Source organism: Cryptotermes secundus, unplaced genomic scaffold (genome assembly GCF_002891405.2).
Source record: "Cryptotermes secundus unplaced genomic scaffold, Csec_1.0 scaffold414, whole genome shotgun sequence".
Lineage (NCBI taxonomy): Eukaryota > Metazoa > Arthropoda > Insecta > Blattodea > Kalotermitidae > Cryptotermes > Cryptotermes secundus.
The window spans coordinates 609,028-627,365 of NW_019743151.1; the positions used below are offsets into that span (position 1 = coordinate 609,028).

General features: G+C 39.6%; 1 protein-coding gene across 5 annotated transcripts in view; it reads left to right on the plus strand.

Moving 5' to 3' along the window:
- The window catches only part of LOC111873852 (WD repeat-containing protein 89), a 62,323-nt gene that overhangs the window by 33,217 nt on the left and 10,768 nt on the right, over nt 1–18,338 (plus strand). For 2 of the 5 annotated variants that reach the window (XR_004514040.1, XM_023868886.2), the window contains exons 8-11: nt 4,780–4,923; nt 8,912–9,000; nt 11,486–11,588; nt 16,588–16,680. Coding sequence is in view for 4 of the 5 variants with exons in the window: in XM_023868886.2 (XP_023724654.1) it covers nt 4,780–4,923; nt 8,912–9,000; nt 11,486–11,588; nt 16,588–16,680 (429 nt within the window). In the remaining variant the exon portion in view is untranslated. Of the gene's footprint in view, nt 1–4,779; nt 4,924–8,911; nt 9,001–11,485; nt 11,589–16,587; nt 18,338 lie in introns of those variants that run through there. The other 3 variants (XM_023868885.2, XM_023868887.2, XM_023868888.2) reach the window with 2 other exon arrangements.

Genomic DNA, 18,338 nt, shown 5'->3' on the forward strand with positions numbered 1-18,338 from the left:
GTTAAATTTTGAGCTAGGTGCAGTGTGACAGCGACGTGAGTGTTATACACCTGATGATGGCCGTCTGAGGCCGAAACATGTAGTGTAGGGGAACAAGATCAAAGACACAAAATATATTGTTTGCACTTGAGACGGAGTTTTTATCATTATATCATTTATGAAAACAGTGCTGATTTGTTTTTTTGATGTGAGAGGAGTCGTCCATTCAGAGTTTGTTCCGCAGGGTGAGACAGTTAACCAGGCTTTCTAGTTGGAAGTTTTGAAAAGATTGCGCAACAGTTTGCGGCGGAAGCGGCCAGATTTGTGGCAGTCGGGTGACTGGTTTTTCCATCATGACAATGCCCCTGCTCACACAGCCCTGTCTGTACGACAGTTCTTGACCAAAAATGGTATGACCCCTGTTCCTCACCCTCCATACTCACCCGACCTTGCCCCGTGCGACTTTTTTTTGTTTCCTCGAATGAAAAGAGACATGAAAGGAAAGCGTTTTGCTGATGTTGCTGAGGTGAAGGAAAAAACGACGGAGGCGCTGTCAAGCATCTCAAAAGATGAATTTAGGCAATGTTTTGAAAAATGGAATAAAAGACTAGACAAGTGTATTAGTGTAAGTGGAGAGTACTTTGAAGGGGATTGAAGGTTTGTGCTTAAAATTTGAACAAATAAGTTTAAAAAAAAATAAGTTCGGTTTCTTTTGGGTACCCCCTCGTATATAGTAGGTCACAGATGAGAGAAATGTTGTGTTTGTTGATAATGTTTTGATGTGGATGTGTGAAGTGTAATTAGTATTTATCATAGAATAGGACTTTGTTTATAAAGATTTGGAAGGTTTCTTCAGAAACATGCACATAGAAAATGTCTGTATAGGCCAGTTCAGTAAAATCATATTAGGAACTTTACTCTAAAACCAGCAGGATCGCCTACATGGACAGTAGATAAGTCTGTGTAGGTAAAACTATGGCAATATACTTCTATAACTGCTTGGATTCATAACTTCATGAATAACATAAGACATCTTTGAGTGAAATCTGTCCATATATGCCGCTTGATAATTTCAAACATATTTCCCAAGTAAATAACATGATTTTACTATGTGAATTAGTTCATTTATCACAACAATTCTGCACTCAATGAATAACTCACAGGCTTGAATGTCGATAAAATTAGTTAGTTTCATTGAGATGTTTATGTTCTACATATTTTGGTTGTTAATGACCATTAAAATTGGGTGTTTATAAACAGTAAAATGCATTTATCATTTTTTACTGGTCTGTGTGTCGCAGTGGATCCATAGCTGTTTTTCTTGTCATGTACAAGTTTTTAGGTAGAATTACAGTATTTAAATATAGCATGTACAGCCATTGCTATGCAATAGGCAAATATACAGTGACCATTTCCGAGCAAGGGCTCAGTAAATACGTTCCTGTGGAAATGAATATGCACATAACGACAGACTTACTGTGGAGACGGGGTGTTTTCTGTGTGGTCCGTGTCAAGATGTCATGCTCGTAGCAGGACAGTTTGAAGCAACCGCTTGAGAAGAGTTCTGTATGGGAGAATGTGAAGAAAAGAGTTAGTTACAAAAGTGTGGCTCTGAAAAGAAGACTTTATATGTGATATGTGACATGTGTAATTCAGTGAGACTATTGTAGTTCCTGTGTTCAAATCTATTACCAGAAATGGCTAGTGGAGACTGTAATAGATTGAAGGCACTAGTCCGTGTGTGCCAGTGAGCTGTAAAGTGCAATTACAAATCATGCATTCACCTGGTCAGTAAATCCAAGCTCCAATCCAAAACCTGATCAGTAGTCACCCCTAAATTGTGAATATATTGAAATATTTATTTAAATTAATAGAGTTTATTAAAAAATTACTGTTGTTCTCTAAAACTCATTCTATTATATACAGCGGTTTTTATGGGTTGGATGGGGTAGAGAGAATGGGTGCAGATATACTGCATATGATATGTTTATGCAACTTTGTCCTATGTAGTTGTGTTATGTTTTTTATACATTTTTGTGTACTTACACTTTAGATGTTCTATGGTGGACTCNTAGTGATTGCTGTAGTACAGTTATACCCGTAATATTGTGATCATTAATTGTAGCCGATAGTTGTAGATTGTTCAATAAACCAGTTAACGATCTCTACGGCGTATTCAGTAACGTAAACACGTAAAAATATGTTTATGCAACTTTGTCCTATGTAGTTGTGTTATGTTTTTTATACATTTTTGTGTACTTACACTTTAGATGTTCTATGGTGGACTCGTTGGCTGTGTTCTTATTTGTTGTTCTGTATAGGTATGCTCTTAGCATATTACAGTTGTGTTTATGGTGCTGTTTCCTGGTTTCCTCCTTCCCCCACCCTCCCATACTATAATACTACTGACATTACCTAAACGAGAACCTCAGTCCATTCCCAACAACACAGCAGGAAACACCACATTGATAGAAACAACGAAACTGCACCACAACAAGTAATTATATGTGTTAACAATATATACACACTAAATAAATATTCACGACTCTAATTTGCTACAAATTAACTTCACATGAAATCCATTTCCAGGAAACCAGTTTTGTAAACACATTGTTTGCATATAAGGATAACTTCTAGAGAATAACAGTCAATTTAAAAATAAACTTTCTTAGTTTAAGTAAATATCTCAGTATATTTAATAATGTAATTCTGCCTAAAAACTAAGACTAACAGCAATGGATCCACTGCGACACAGTCCAGTAATGAACGTTAAATGCATTTCACTGTTTATAAATGCCTGAAGATGGTCATTAATGACAGAAACATGTACATCAGGGACATTTTAATAGACTAACTGATTTTATCAACATTTGAGCCTATCAGTTATTCACTGAAGTGTAAAATTGATGTGACTGATGGACAAATTTACATGGTACAGACATACACAACAAAATGCAACACATATGAATGAAAATACATGATTATGAAGAAAGTCGTCTTCTGGGTTTAGGCACCGTGTATTCTTCATTTTGGCCGACGTTTCGGAGGAACGTAGCGCCTCCATCTTCATAGCAGTTGAATGGCTTGGAATGCGGAGAGCAGTAGCTGTAGTGATAGGATGTGAAAGGCGCTGCTTATATACGAAGTAGGCAGGGGGTGTGGTTCAGGAGAACGGACCAATGGGAGCAGTGGGGAGCGATTAAGACCATATATGGTGTTGTGTTGACTAAGGGAGGGGGGCGGGACGGCCAGTTAATCCAGGAAACTTGAGGTCAATAGCACTAGGAAGTGCGGTAGACAAGAAGAACCGGTAGGTTGGGGACAGGCTATTGACGTCAATGACATGACGAAGAACTGGTGTGGCCAAAACGAAGAATACACGGTGCCTAAACCCAGAAGACGACTTTCTTCATTGTCATCGCCGTGAAAACCTCAAAACTTACAAAATACATGATTGTTTGAGGTTTATATGTATGCCTAATGCTATTAGTCACCTTGGTTGTAGGAAGTAAACCCAAGTGTGAAATATATCTTTGCAGAAGATCTGTATGCAATAGGTTCTGTGCCTCTTTAATATTTCTGTCAAGACCATTAAGAACTTCTTCACTGATATCATCAACATCATAACTCATAAGCATGAAATCGTCTTAGTAATGCATTATATAGAATCAATTACAGATGTGCCTTTTCAGGATATTTCCCTAATTAGTGATGCAGTGTCCGTAAGTTATCGAATAGTAACACTGTTATAGCCAAAATGTGTCTGAATTACATGGCACATTATTTATAACAAGTCTCTTAAACTTGATTACTTCCAAGTAATTCCATCTGAGCTGCATTTGTTTTTCTTGTAATATGGAATGGATTTCTCTGGAATTAGACAGTATATAACAAACAGGATTGCTGTACTAATAGTTTCAGTTTACTGTTGATTTCCTTGGGCCATTATCATGATGGTGACATACGAGTGCCATTCAGTTGTGAAATTACCCATTTAAAATGCAGTGATAGACTTGATGAAATTTGACATGCTTATAGTACCCATAAATATAAATGAAAGTATAAATGTTCATTTTTTGGATTGGCGGTTTTCAGTTAAAGTAATTTCAACATGTGTAAAATGTTCAGTGTGTGTACTGAGTAATATTCAGCTGCCTACTTTTTGAATCCTAGGGCAGATAATATGCTGGTTGAGGTGTCATAAATAAAGGTAAAGCTATCCCTGCAACAGACTGTATAGGCCCGTAGGTTTCTGAGATGTCAAACCACATACTTTTATTTGCAAAAGAAGATAAATGCATTCTGTGAAAACTTGAAAGCCAGAGGTAACATTAGGTGACAGTGAAACCAAAACTATTCTGTCTGAATGTTACACATCAATGAGAAGAGCATTTCATTCGCTTTCAAACAAGCCTCATAAGAGCTGTGTAGCTTGTACAGAACAAAAGTTCATGATTTTTAACGAATGTGGCATACCTAAAAATGCGTTGTTTTTTTTTATTCTTTCACCCTTGTTGCATGAAAACTACAAGATGTAGGGTGCTGAAATTTTGCAAGACTATTTTTTGTGGAGTCTACAAGCTTTTCATTTAAATTAGAGAAGGGGTCTTGCGAACATGAAAATGAACCTTCTGGTTTCTTAAAACCCAGAAAATCCATTGACTTGCTAAACCGTTATCTTTTCAAGAAGGTCTGTACTTCATGGAGGTAGTTACTTATGGGATTATAATTAGAAGAATGAGTTAAGTTTTGAAGATGATGTCTGGATAAAACCTTTTCTCTTCATTCTTGTATCTCTAGGCTAAGATTGGTTGGTTTCCTAGGGAAAGTGGTAGTGACATGTTGTCTTGTATAACACACACTGAAGATTTGCAGCTGTGGACAAGTGATGGGGCATACCCATTTGTTCAGTTTTCCAGAGAGAAGATATGTCATTCAATGCAAGTAAGTTGTTGCTTAGTTTATCCATTTAGTAGATTATTCTCATCTGCTGTCCAAAAACATAAAAATTGGAATATACAAAACTATAATTTTGCTGGTGGTTCTGTATGGGTGTGAAACTTTGTCTCTGACATTAAGGGAGGAACGCAGACTGTTTGTGTTTGAGAATAGGGCATTGAGGAGAATATTTGGACCGAAGAGGGATGAAGTGACCAGAGGTTGGAGAAAACTGCATAATGAGGAGCATCAGAACTTCTACTCTTCTCCAAGTATGAGGCTCGTCCACAAAGTAAGTTTCCCTGGGGCCGTTTACAGAAACAACACAATTCCATGGAAATATTTATTGCAACAGATACAGCAAGTGTTCAGCTGTTTTTCAACATAATCGCCACCGGAATTGAGACATTTGTCATATCATGGGACCAACTTTCAAATACCTGTGTCATAGAAGTCTGCCGCCTGGGATTGGAACCACTGTGTGACAACCATCTCTGCCTCTCTGTCATTCTCAAAATGCTGATGCTCACCGGACAGGAATTTCTTGAGGTGTAGGGAAAGATGGAAATCACTGGGAGCGAGGTCTGGGCTGTAGGGTGGATGATTAAACACCTCCCAGCTGAACTCCTGCAGGAGACTTGCTGTCCGTCGAACCGTGTGCAGCCTAGCATTATCATGCAGGAAGACAATACCGGCACTGAGCATCCCGTGCCACTTGTTCTGAATGGCCCATCACAATTTCTGCAGTGTTTCACAGTAACGCTCAGCATTCACCGTCTCACCTCTGGTCAGGAAGTCGATGTGGAGAACGCCCCGTCTGTCCCGGAATACCGTGCACATCACTTTCCGCACTGACAACGTATGCTTGAATTTCGTCTTACAGGGAGATCCACTGTGACGCCAATGCATTGACTGCTGCTTGGTTTCTGGGGTAATGTGTGCAATCCACGTTTCATCACCTGTGATGATCCGGTCCAGAAACTTGTCGCCGTCATCATGGTACCGCTGCAGAAAGGTCAATGCTGACTCCATGCGCTTTGTTTTATGTTCTGGTGTCAATTGCTTCGGCACCCACCTGGCGCACAATTTCCTGAACAACAGATGCTCCGTGACAATTTCGTGCAACAAGGAGCAGGAAATGTGTGGGACATGACTGCTGAGTTCCGCAATTGTGACACGACGATTCTCCATAATGCGTTCCCGCACAAGCTCCACCAGGTCGTCTGTAATTATGGATGGCTGCCCACTGCACTTCTCATCATGCACACTTTGTCGACCTGCTGAAAATTGTCTGCACCAGCGACGCACCATCTGCTTGCTCATGACGTTAGGCTCATAGACCCGGCACAGCTGACGATGAATTTTGATCGGCACTATGCTCTGTGCATTGAAAAACTTTATCACTGACCACACTTCACAGTCGGCGGGAGTTGGAATAAGAGCCTCCATCTTCAACAGCTGCAACGATGCTACTGTGGGAACGAGGGAAATTTCGTTTGTGCATGCGTCATGCCACGTCACGTACGCGCAGTCGCTTTGCGCAATATAAGGTTTGCTAGCTGTGGGATGAGTGGGAAACTTACTTTGTGGACGTGCTACGTATAATTAGTCAAGGAGGATGAGGTGGGCAGGGTATGTAGCACAAATGGGGGAGGTGAGGAAGGCATATAGGATACTGGTGGGAAAGCCAGAAGGAAAGAGACCACTGGGAAGACCAAGACGTAGGTGGGTGGACAATATTAAAATGGATCTTAGGGAGATAAGATGGGATGGTATGGATTGGATTGATATTGCTTGGGAAGTTGGGTAATGCTTGCTACCATTCAGTCCAGAGCCTTTTGTCTTCTTGTCTGCTGTCTAAAAACATATAAATTAGAGTATACAAAAACTATAATTTTGCTCATGGTTCTGTATGGGTGTGAAACTTTGTCTCTGACATTAAGGGAGGACCATAGACTGTGGGTGTTTGAGAACAGGGTGTTGAGGAGAATATTTGGACTGAAGAGGGATGAAGTGACTGGAGGTTGGAGAAAACTGCATAATGATGAGCTTCATAACTTGTACTCTTCTCCAAGTATAATTAGAAAGATCAAGTGAAGGAGGATGAGATGGGCAGGGCATGTATTATAATTGGGGGCAAGGAAAAATGCATATAGGATATTGATAGGTAAGCTGGAAGGAAGGAGACCACTGGGAAGACGAAGGCGTAGGCAGGTGGACAATATTAAAATGAATCTCAGAGAGATAGGATGGGTTGGTATTGATTGGATTGATCTGGCTCAGGATAGGGACCGCTGGAGGGCTCTTGTGAACACGGTAATGAACTTTCGGGCCCCATAAAATGCTGGAAGGTTTTTGAGTAGCTGCATAATTTGCAGCTGAAATAAAAAGAAAACATTTGACTCCCATTTGGGGTATGTTCTCCTGACTTGAAATGGTATTGCTGACAATTTAATTAGCTCTACCCTACTAGTGGACCAGTTGAACCTGTGAAACTTTTCTTCTAGTTCTGCGATGATTGAGTCTGGTTGACGCTTGAAGGCATATTTTTGTTGCATGTAATAATTATTAGATAAGAATGTACAGGTGGTGCAGCCATGCAACGTATATAAACTGTTTAGTCAAATAACATTAAAATAAACTGAGGATAAATAAATCTTTAGTCTAGTTAACTGCAGGAGATGGACAAAAATATGGAAACACCCAACAGAAAACACATTACCACGACTAATATGGTGTAGGACAACCTCTGGCTTGCAGAACTGCCTGCAGTCTCCTTGGAATTGATAAATAAGAGGTCCTGTATGATTTGCTAGGGAATCTTATACCATTTGTCCTGCAAAACATGGTAACTTCTGTTATTGATGATGGAGGTGGATAGCACGCATGCAGATTGCTCTCCAAAAACCACAAAGGCTCAATGATATTGATATCTGGCGATTATGGGGGCCATGGCAAACGTGACACTTCATCTTCATGCTCAGAAAACCAGTCCTGGATGATGTGAGCTGTGTGAACATGGGCATTGTCGTCTTGGTAAACAGCATCACCATTGGGGAACAAAGTTTGCACCATGGGATGGGCCTGGTCTCCCAAAATGGTCACATAGTCGTTGGCAGTGACGTGATCTTGCAGGGTAATGATTAGTCTGACAGAATACCACAGTATGGCTGCCCATACCATGATCGAACCCCCGCCATGTTTCACTCTTGGCAGCAAACAATCTGGATCGTAAGCTTGGAATGGCGTTCTCCAGATGTAAACTTGGCCAGAAATCAGAAACAGTGTGAAGGTGGACTCATCTGACCAAGTGACCGTCTTCCATTGCTCCATAGTCCAGGTTTTATGACTCTGGCACCACACTCTCCTCTTAGTGGCATTTTGATCACTGATGAGTGGCTTTGGAATTGCAGCTTGTCCAGAAATACCCTGTTTCTGGAGTTCCCTTCATACTGTTTTGGTTCTGACAGGGTTTGTGAGCGTGACATTCAGTTCAGCAGTCACTTTTGCAGCTGTAGTCTTCTTATTTTTCGTCACAATCCTACTCAGTGTTCGTCTGTCTCAATCACTCAACACACATTTCCGTCCACGCTGGTGTTTATCGGATGCGGTTTTTTCAGTCCTCCTGTGTGCGGTCATAATCTTGGCTACTGTGCCTCGCAAAGCACCGAAAACCTCGGCTACCTTGGTTACGGAAGCACCAACCATAAGGGCCCCAACAATTTGCCCGCGTTCGAATTCTGTTAGCTCTGACATGATGGCACTAAATACTGCACAGAACACTGTCTTGACAACAAATGACGCTTGCAACGTATTGCAGAGGTTGTACAGGTAGTGATATTGGGCAGGTAAGACAGCGTCACCAACAAACGTTGCTAAAATAAACACTTCAGTTCAGGCATGCATTTCACGTGGTGTTTACATATTTTTGTCCATCCCCTGTATAAGAAGTCTATTAGTTAAGTATTGGTAATAAAGCCATTCTTTTTTTCAGCGGAAGTTGGTTGAAAGTTGTTTTATAGTTGATGCACATCAGACTAATACACTGGGAGAGGTGTTGTTGCTAACAACCGCTGGACGAGGGTATGTTATGTACTGTCTGTTTATCTTTTAGGTGTAACTGAAAGTAGTGGTACATGGTGTGATCAGTTAGCTTCTGGAGTGGCCACAGTACTACCCTCCTAAGTGGAAGTAGAGTAGAATCTGCTGAGTCATTGCCGTTCCTTTCAAAGTTGTAGCTTTTGTCACTCAGAAGTAACACCATGAAGAAAGGTATTCGTGTTTTATCAGAAAGAGGCAGATATCAAAGAAAGCATGTGTGCAACAGATTCTGCTGTAAGCTGGGCAGAATTTTTGCAGGATCCTATGAGACGTTAAAACTTGCTCCCGGAGATGAAGTGATTAGAGAACTCAAGCATTTGATTAGTTCTCCAAGTTCGGAAGTGGAGTTATGTTAGATCACAGTACTGATCAGATGGGAATCTCGTTTGGATTATGGATCATATGCTGACTAATGAACAAAAGCAGAATTGTGTTCCTGTGTATAAGGCTCACAGATCCTTGTGTAACTTGTCCCTTTTTTATTAGAGGGGAGGATTTAGTGACATCATTACAATTCAAGAACAGTTGCAGGCTGCACTGGTGCATTCAGAACACAGGATTTCTGCAAATACTTCCAACATTGGTGCAATCACTGGCCTTGCCTCAAGTCACTAAGGAAGTCCTTTGAAGGGAACAGAGGAATGGAGGGTAAATGCAGTCATGAGAGAGAAAAAAGTATTGTGCAGAAATTAGTTTATAACATCACGTACAGCAATTCATATGTTATGCGCTTCATGATACATTGCCTTCTTGAGGAGCTGGTAGTTATTCAACTGACCAAGCAATTTGTAGAATCTATAGGTTCATTGGGGCACGCAGTGGCGTAGTTGGTTGAGGCACCATGCTACAAGCCAGAAGGTCGCAGGTTCAAGTCCTGGGGAGGTCATTGGATTTTTTCAATTGACCTAATCCTTCCAGTCGCACTATGGCCCTGGGGTTGACTCAGCCTCTAACAGAAATGAGAACCAGGAATATGCTTGGGGTAAAGGGCGGCCAGCACGTAGGGCTGACAACCTTGCCACAATCTATGAGCTGATTGTCTAGAAAATGTGGGAACCTCAACGTCTCACAGCCCTCTGGGCCTCCACGGCCTGTTACAGGGATACCTTTACTTACTTCTACTTTATAGTTTCATTACCATATTCACAAGATCCCATCATGGTATTGAACTTCAGTAACACCTCTTATTAACACCTGAAGCAGTATGAATGACACCACTATTTACATATGTACCCTATGTTACATTATTTTATAAATGTCAGAGCTGGAATATGCACAGTTTTTTGTCTGTGTGTACCTAAGAGATTGTTGTGAATCAGCCATTTATGTACCTTTAAAACACGTTTTATGATAGTGACATATAAATTGTATGTGAACTCATAAATGCTTAATTTTCTAACCCAGTCAGATGACAGGTCTGAGTTACCACGCTCATAATTAAAATATCCTTTTTATATTAATAGGATCTGTACCATCTGCAATTCCCATACGTATGATGTTACACTTGTAGCACAGGTCTTGTCTCAATATGTTCATCACTTGGTCACAAACCGAGGTCATAAAACAAATTTCACTCATGGAGAAAAGGATCAATGTTGGTTTGTTTGGGTTCAGAATACACCGTATTTTCCCTTTGTTCTTTGAGGATGTAAAATAAAATGTTCGATACCTCCTTTCTGCTTGCTTTCGACAAACTACCAACTTCACACAGACATATTTCAAGCTTCACATCCATGTCTAAGCTCCTCTATTTTCAGGGTTTAAGATGATTTTACAGTTAACATGGGCCACAGTGTAGGTAGATGATTTATGTGGCAGAACCTGCATAGTATTCTATGATGTCATCCTACCCGAGTCAGTAGAAGCTCAGGGAAGGGAGAACCTGTGTCACAAGGAGGGGAAGATACAGAAGAGGAATTTTATTGCACATTTTTTGGCTGAAAGTCAGAGCTTACAGTGAGACTTAGATATGTGAACTTTCTTCCAGATAAGAGTAGACAGAAAGGGTGAGTTAATGGGACAGTCATAAATAACTCCAGAAGCAAAACTGCAAGAACAGTTGGTGCAAAGAGTTATGGGAAAGTAGTGGTGTGTAGTTGTGAGTCACTTGTTATGATAAACTTGTCAAAAGGAAGCCTTCACTTTATGAGATGATTTTACATATACGTAAAGTTAAGAAATTGACAGTTCCATTGGTTGTCACTATAATGAAGTCCTTGTTATAAGTCATACTTTGTAATGGTTTCACTATATTTCTCCAAGATCTGTTTTAATGGTACCTCAAGGGAAGAGGTTTTCTGACTTCGCTGACTTTCACAGACAGGCAGATGGAGGGACAAACCTGCACATAAGACATTCTTTTTTACTTTGTAAGGTACACCTAAAAGTAGGGGTCTTTTTTAAGTAGATACAAGTAGGAAACGATAATAGTGCAGGTGGATATTGATGTCTGAATCTTTTGTTTCAGAGAGTGCCTCAGGACACTTGCAGTTAACAAAAATAAACTGAAACCACTGTCAAGTCTCGCTGGTAATAAGCAGATTGTCCGGACAAGTTGGTATGACAGAAATGTAAGGCTTATTGGCATTATTACTGATTCTGTCTCCTTCCTCCTCCTCTCTTCTCTTCCTTCTTCCTTCAGATTCTCATCATTCACTGTGCTCATCACACTCCATGAATCAAATCATATCATTTCAGGCTTTTACTTTGATTTGTTTCCATTGCTGCTCTATAAATTCTGTGTGTTTGCTGTCCCTCTTTCATGTCTTCCATCCTTCCTGTATGTAATATGACTGCAGTTTTTTATTTTACATAATTTCCCTCTCCATCTGTTCTCTTTTGCACCTGATTTCTGCATAATTTCAGTTGAGGTGTTTGCTTCTGAGTTAGTACCAGTATCTATTAAGTCTGTGTTGTTATCATCATATCTTAAATTAACAACTGAAACTCAGTTACATCTTTCTGTTTTACAGATTATGTTCATGACGTGTGTCATACCCCTTTGTCCCCTGTAATGTCCTAAAATGAAGTTGGCTCCTCTCATCGTAACGTAGTGAAACAGTAAAATCTCCATGATTTATTCTAACCATCTTACAGTGCCTACGTTTATTCACCTTCATGCAATGAAGTAGTTTGACGTACAACGAAAAGAACCTGAAGATGGCACTTTGTGCTGAAACATGTAGTGCAAGAGAGAAGAGTAAGGTGAATAAATGTAGGCACTGTAAGACGGTTAGAATAAATCATGGACATAAATCAGTGCAACAGGACGCTAAAATATAACATCAGTAAAATCTCATTTAACATTTAAGTATAAATGTCCCCCAGTTTGCACTGTAGTTGTGTTCCAGGAGCAGTTGCATACTTGTATGGTTTCACTGCCTTTCATTTTCATTGACAAATAAATAATTCGTTTTAGCTGTATAAATCATATTTTTCTGATTTAGGCAAATAACTTGATTATTATAGTCTCATAAGAAAAATTAAAGTAAATAAAGTCATATGGAATTGCATTCACACAAAATTCACAAAGCCAAAATAACATAAAAACAGGGGGGGGGTGGATGATTGAACCATATACCAGTGTTTTAAATGGTACAGGAAAGGAGTTAAGTTTCAGCGTTTTTCTCATAATAGTACCCCACCAAGTTCATACTTCATTATAATTATGATTTTTGCTGTTTCTTTAGTTTTTATCATTTTCCTGTGCACATTAATGAAGTAGTAGATGGAGAATAGTTGAAAATAAAAAAAAAACTCCAAAAGTATACATATTAGGTACTGACATGTGTTGATTTTCTTTGTGTCGTGTTTATTATAATACAAAACAAAAACGAATATAGATCACTATTAGCAACTTGAACATTTTTACATTACTAGATTCTCAACATTCCTCCTTAATTTCAAAATGTTGTCAACAGTATTAGCTATTTTACAAAGTTAAATTGAATAGCACTTAGTAATTTTGGTCTTCAGATTACAAAATTAGTACATGTAATTAAAATTTTCTCAGCCTTATCAAAATCAGACTTATTTCTTATTTCTCACTGTTGTATTGAAGTGACACTCAGCTTCATTTACATATCCTTCAAAAAGGTATACACTTCACTCTTATTTTCTAACAGGTATATCTTACAAAAATGTGTATAGTCATCCACACACATAAGGAAATATTTCTTATTGTCACAAGTGGTGGGATCAATTGGTCCACACACACATCACTATGAATTATCTCTAATGGCTTTCCAGCCCTACTTCTTTCTGTATCAAATGGGAGTCTCACTTGTTTGCCCTGCATACAAACTGAACATATATCAAAATTTTTACACTTGCTCACACTTTCTGGTATCCCTTGGTATATCTCTTGTAGTTTCCTAAGATTCGCATAACTTATGTGACCTAGCTTTCTATGCCACTCTACACTTATATCTTGCTGAGTCCTCGCGCTAAAGTTAATTACAAACAATCCATTTTCATCCTTTTTTCCTTTGATTACAACATTTTTGTCCTTGAGTATCTGGACTTTCTCTTTTGTCAACAACACTTCTCCATCATTTTCTGTAATACAGTGCACTGACAGCAGGTTTTTGCTGAGTTCTGGAACATATGAAACGTTTTTCAAACTACACTCTTTAAATTCCAAATTGCCTATTACTTTTGCAGTCATACTTTGATCTTTCTTTGGTACCTTTATACATTGACTATACTGCTAAGTATGTATGAAATCAGTCTTCACATTTGTCATATGACATGTGCTACCACTATCCACTACATACATTTTGTCTTTTTTACTTGCATCACTCACGTGGGTTTCTGCTGCTTCAGCTAGAAAATTGACCTTGCTTCTTTTATTCCTATCTTTAAAATAACAGTCCTTTTCAGCATGGTTCGCTTTCTTGCATACTGTACATTATTTTCTCGTATCATTGTCCTTATTTCTAAAGTAACAGTCCTTTTCAGAGTGATTATTCCCTTTACAGATAGAGCAATTTCTCTTACCTTTGTTGGGGCAGTTGATCTGGGCATGACCTATTTGATTACAAGTGAAACACTTGAAAGGGGTTTTACTTTTGGTTTTAGTTACTATCTTAAAAGCTATGCTTTCCTCTTCTTTAGTCGTCATCTTGCACTTCACTTCTTCCAACATCAATCTGGCCACCAGGTTGTCAAGGGTTCTGTCCACGGTCACCGTTGAGTCCCAGGCGGTGCTGAAGTGTTTGTAGTCTTCTGGTAGAATTGTTGTTATTTTTGTCATGATCCTGTTTTCATCAACATTTTGGTTCAGCTGACGAAGCTTGAAGGCAATGTTCTGCACATAACTTATATTCGTCATCATATCCTTAGTTTTGTCATACTTGAAGTTGTAGAAGTCTTGTAGCAGAAGGCACTTCTGTTGAGAGGTGTCTCGCTGATAAATTTGCTTCAAGGTGTTGTACATTTCTTTCATGGTCGTGCATGTCACAGTGTGGGTCTTCACATGTTTCTCTATCGTTCTCACTATGTAGTATTGGCACTTTGCATCTCGCGTCTTCCATTTCCTTATATTCTCTTCATCTCTTCCTTGGTCACTTAACAGGTCGCTGCCATCAACGATGTTTATCAGTTCTTTTGCACACATCAGAATCTTGATTTCAAAATCCCACAATGGAAATGAGTCGGCGTCCTTCAGTTTTGGCAGATGAGTTACCTCTTCTGTCTCTGTGGTTGCCATTTTTTCATTATTCTTCTTTCGTCTTCTCCTTTTTTTTCTTTCCTTTTTTAGTTTTTGAGCAAAACTGGGCCCATAACCTGTTTATTTTCATGTCGTGCTTACATATCACTTAATAGCCATATTGGATGAGAAGAAACTTTTTATTATAATACAAAACAAAAATGAATATAGATCGCTATTACCAACTTGGAACATTTTTACATTACTGGATTCTCAACAACATGGGGCACTACGTCCAGTTACCATAAGCACTCCCCTTCTGCTGGGCCCAGTGAGCACCCGCAATGTTCCTCAGGCTGCTTAGCCCTTTCTGGTCATAGCATTTTGCAGACTTCCACAGCCAGGACATCACAGGTTTGTAAATGCCTGCCGAGCCACTGGGTGACCGGTTTTGCCTGAAAAGTTGGTGCAACAAGGGCATAAAGTAAAAACAAAAAAGAATGTACATTTTTATTGTCCAATTCTTGGGCCAGCTCAACACTGATATAATATCTAATCAGTGAAAAGATGGTAGTCTTCAATACCAGACACACTGAGTCATTGTCTTTCCATCAAAGAAAGAACTATTCTTGAAATGAACAGTTTTCAGAGTATGGCAAATTACACCCGTTGCCTGTAACTTTTCCGTAATTTGGAATTATACTGTGAATATAACCAGCGTTACTTTCAGCTAATACAAATAATCTGATGCCCCACTTGGTTTGTTTTTTGGATTATGAATTTTGAAAATTATTTTGCACTTGAACCCAACTGTTGATTCACCTATTGCAATTCTTTTACCTGGCACAAAACTTTTCTGAAACTGTTTCTCTATATGTTCTGTCACCTCATGTACTTTCTTTGTTCTTCTCATGGCCCAGTTGCTTTCTTCGGGGGTATCATTTCCCCACATGCATCATCCAGATTATCTGAGAAAAGTGATCGCTGGACATTCCATCACCAGAAAATTTGATCTGTGTTTTCCTCTCACTAGACCAGTAGTCTTTTATTTTGGGTAATGGGATTATGCCCATATTTTTGATTAGGCCTAAAAATGCATTCACTTCAGGAACAGACACATCAGACCACCTACTCCAGATAGATCTCAGGCTTAGCTGAAGGTCAGCAATAACAGTGTTATTCAAAAGCTCATCATTGAAGAATAAAATAAAACAATACATGGGCTGTGCATATGGCAGAAGCTTAAATTGTGGCCCTGCATCTTTAGTAAACGCCTTGGTTTCTTGTCCAGTCTTCCCACCCATCAACATGCAACAACGCTTGTTTCACTGTAATTTTCCAACGTTTTGTTGCTCGATTCTTTACTTGCAGTTTCTCCTTCAGTTTCCAAATTAATCTAATTATCAAAGTCAATATCAAGTTCTTCACTTAACATATCAGATTCTCCATCTGCATCACACAAGGAATTATCTCAGTTTCATCAATCCAAAGGGCTGAGATTTGGCTGAACGTAAAAGCATGTTACTAACACGTGACACCATAATATATAAACAGCATTCGTTCCTCAAGAAGTTTAAATAATGACTTCTAGATGGCAGAAGAAGGCAGACAGAACATTCATGAATGTGTTGACACAGAATACAGTGGCCAGTAGGTACATATGATCAGAGAAATGCGAAAGACACTCTGTCAATCATATATCAACATTCGTCCATGGACGCACTGTCACCATGTTGATTATATATCGACATAGAACCGGAAAGGTTAAGAGTCTCAACTTCAGAGCCAAAACCCTGCAATCTGAGGCCCTCTTAATATCCATGGGTTCCACCTGTGCTGAGTCAGGGTCATAGACGTATGCCCAACCTCATGTATGGAAAATAATAATAACTTGAAATGCCATTTGTCTTTACTTTCAGAGTGAATTACTTTTGACTGGAGGTGAGGGTGGGCTTCTGTCTTTATGGAAACCAAGCACCCATTCCGAGACTGACCTTGGTACAAATTTGAAGGTAAACTGCTATGAAGTTCAGACTTTATCAACAGCGCTACTCCCCGAAGCACTTAAATAACTGGATTGGTTCCTTCAATCTATCAGTCAGCCTACAATTTGACACTGTGTAGTCTAGCTACTGTTAGCATCATTAAATAACCCACATAAAAATTGTTGGACCTCATCCATGAAATATGGTTAGCTATTTTTGTGAAAACTTTGATTAAATTATTTAAGTTATGAGAAGTTCAGCTTCCACTGGCATATATTGTTACATAGTTTTCCCAGTATTTTTGGGTCAGGATCATACCGAAGGCTGAATAGTGATGCTCAACCTCAGACTTCTACTACTAGATAGATGAATAAACTTTGGAGTGTAGTTTTCTCAGTTGTGACACTGCGTGAGTTTGTGGGCAGCTGCTGGTATTTCAGAGGAACATGGTTCCTCTGTCATCAGGGTTGAAGTGTGTAGGTTGAGGAATTGGTTCAGTTTATAACCTGGTTGTGTGGAAAGTGGTCACTGAGACCCAAGGAATGGAGCAGGGGCCTGATGTCATGGTTCTTACAGTCCAGAAATTACTGTTGTGAAAGGTTAAAAAAATATTGTGACATGTCTGCTGAGAGCCGGAATTGTGGAGCCAGCAGAAAAGGCTGTTGCTTGGGAACAGCTTTGTAAATACATCCATTCCTAGGCAGTAGCTCAGTAGACATCACTTAACTGTGGCCATGCTTACACGCAGTAATAGAAGAACCGTTGGAAGCAGTGTTTTCGTTGCATTTGCCACAACTGCCATGTCACACTGCAACTAAGCAACTGCAAGAAGCAGTGTTCTCTGTTGAGTCCGTTGTGAGGATCAGTGGGACAGGTGAAGCAGTCTTGAGAGGCTGGAGTTAGAAAATTAGGAAGTTGTGTGAGATGGCTGCCAACCTGCAAGGACATGAGTCTGGGAGCAGAGGAATGTCCACTGCTGGAAAATGTTACCCAGCAGCACAGTGAAGATGGTGACCGGGAACACTAGTCTGTATGTGATATTGATTTGTATTCACAAGTGGTTCAAGAGTCTTGAGACTTCAGTTAGCAGTTGGGAGACAGACCCATCAGATGTTGTTGCAGACAGTCACCCCCTGGCAAAGGTGGAGGAGCCCCCATTGTTGTAAGCCGCTGTGTAGGAGTGCTGAGTCGAGTTGTGAGATAGGTGCCAGCCAGTAAGGACCAGAGCCATGAAACACAGAAGCTGAGGAATCTGCAGCATTGGGAGTGTTACCAGGTGACAACCGGCAAAGACACAGCAGACTGAGAAGTCTTAGTGTGTGTTGTAGTTAATTGTAGAGTGTGAATAAGTGGTAATGAGTTTTAAGAATGCAATAAATATGATTACCAATCAAAATCCCATGTGTACTCACTCATTCGTGTGATAATATTTTAATCACTTCTTTTGTATCGTCATTCTGAAATCAAATTACTCAGAGACAGTGAAATTCAGCCTTCCTGCAATAGACCATTTTCTTTACATTTGTATTCCCAGAGTCCTCCATCCATCCTCATTTTAATTTATTTGCATGTCTGATGAATTTCTTAGGTTGACGATTGATTCAGCTCTTCCAAAAGATGTGACTGCATAGGTTGCTATACCAACAGTAATAAAAATGACTTCATGAAAAATTTCTTCTCTGTAT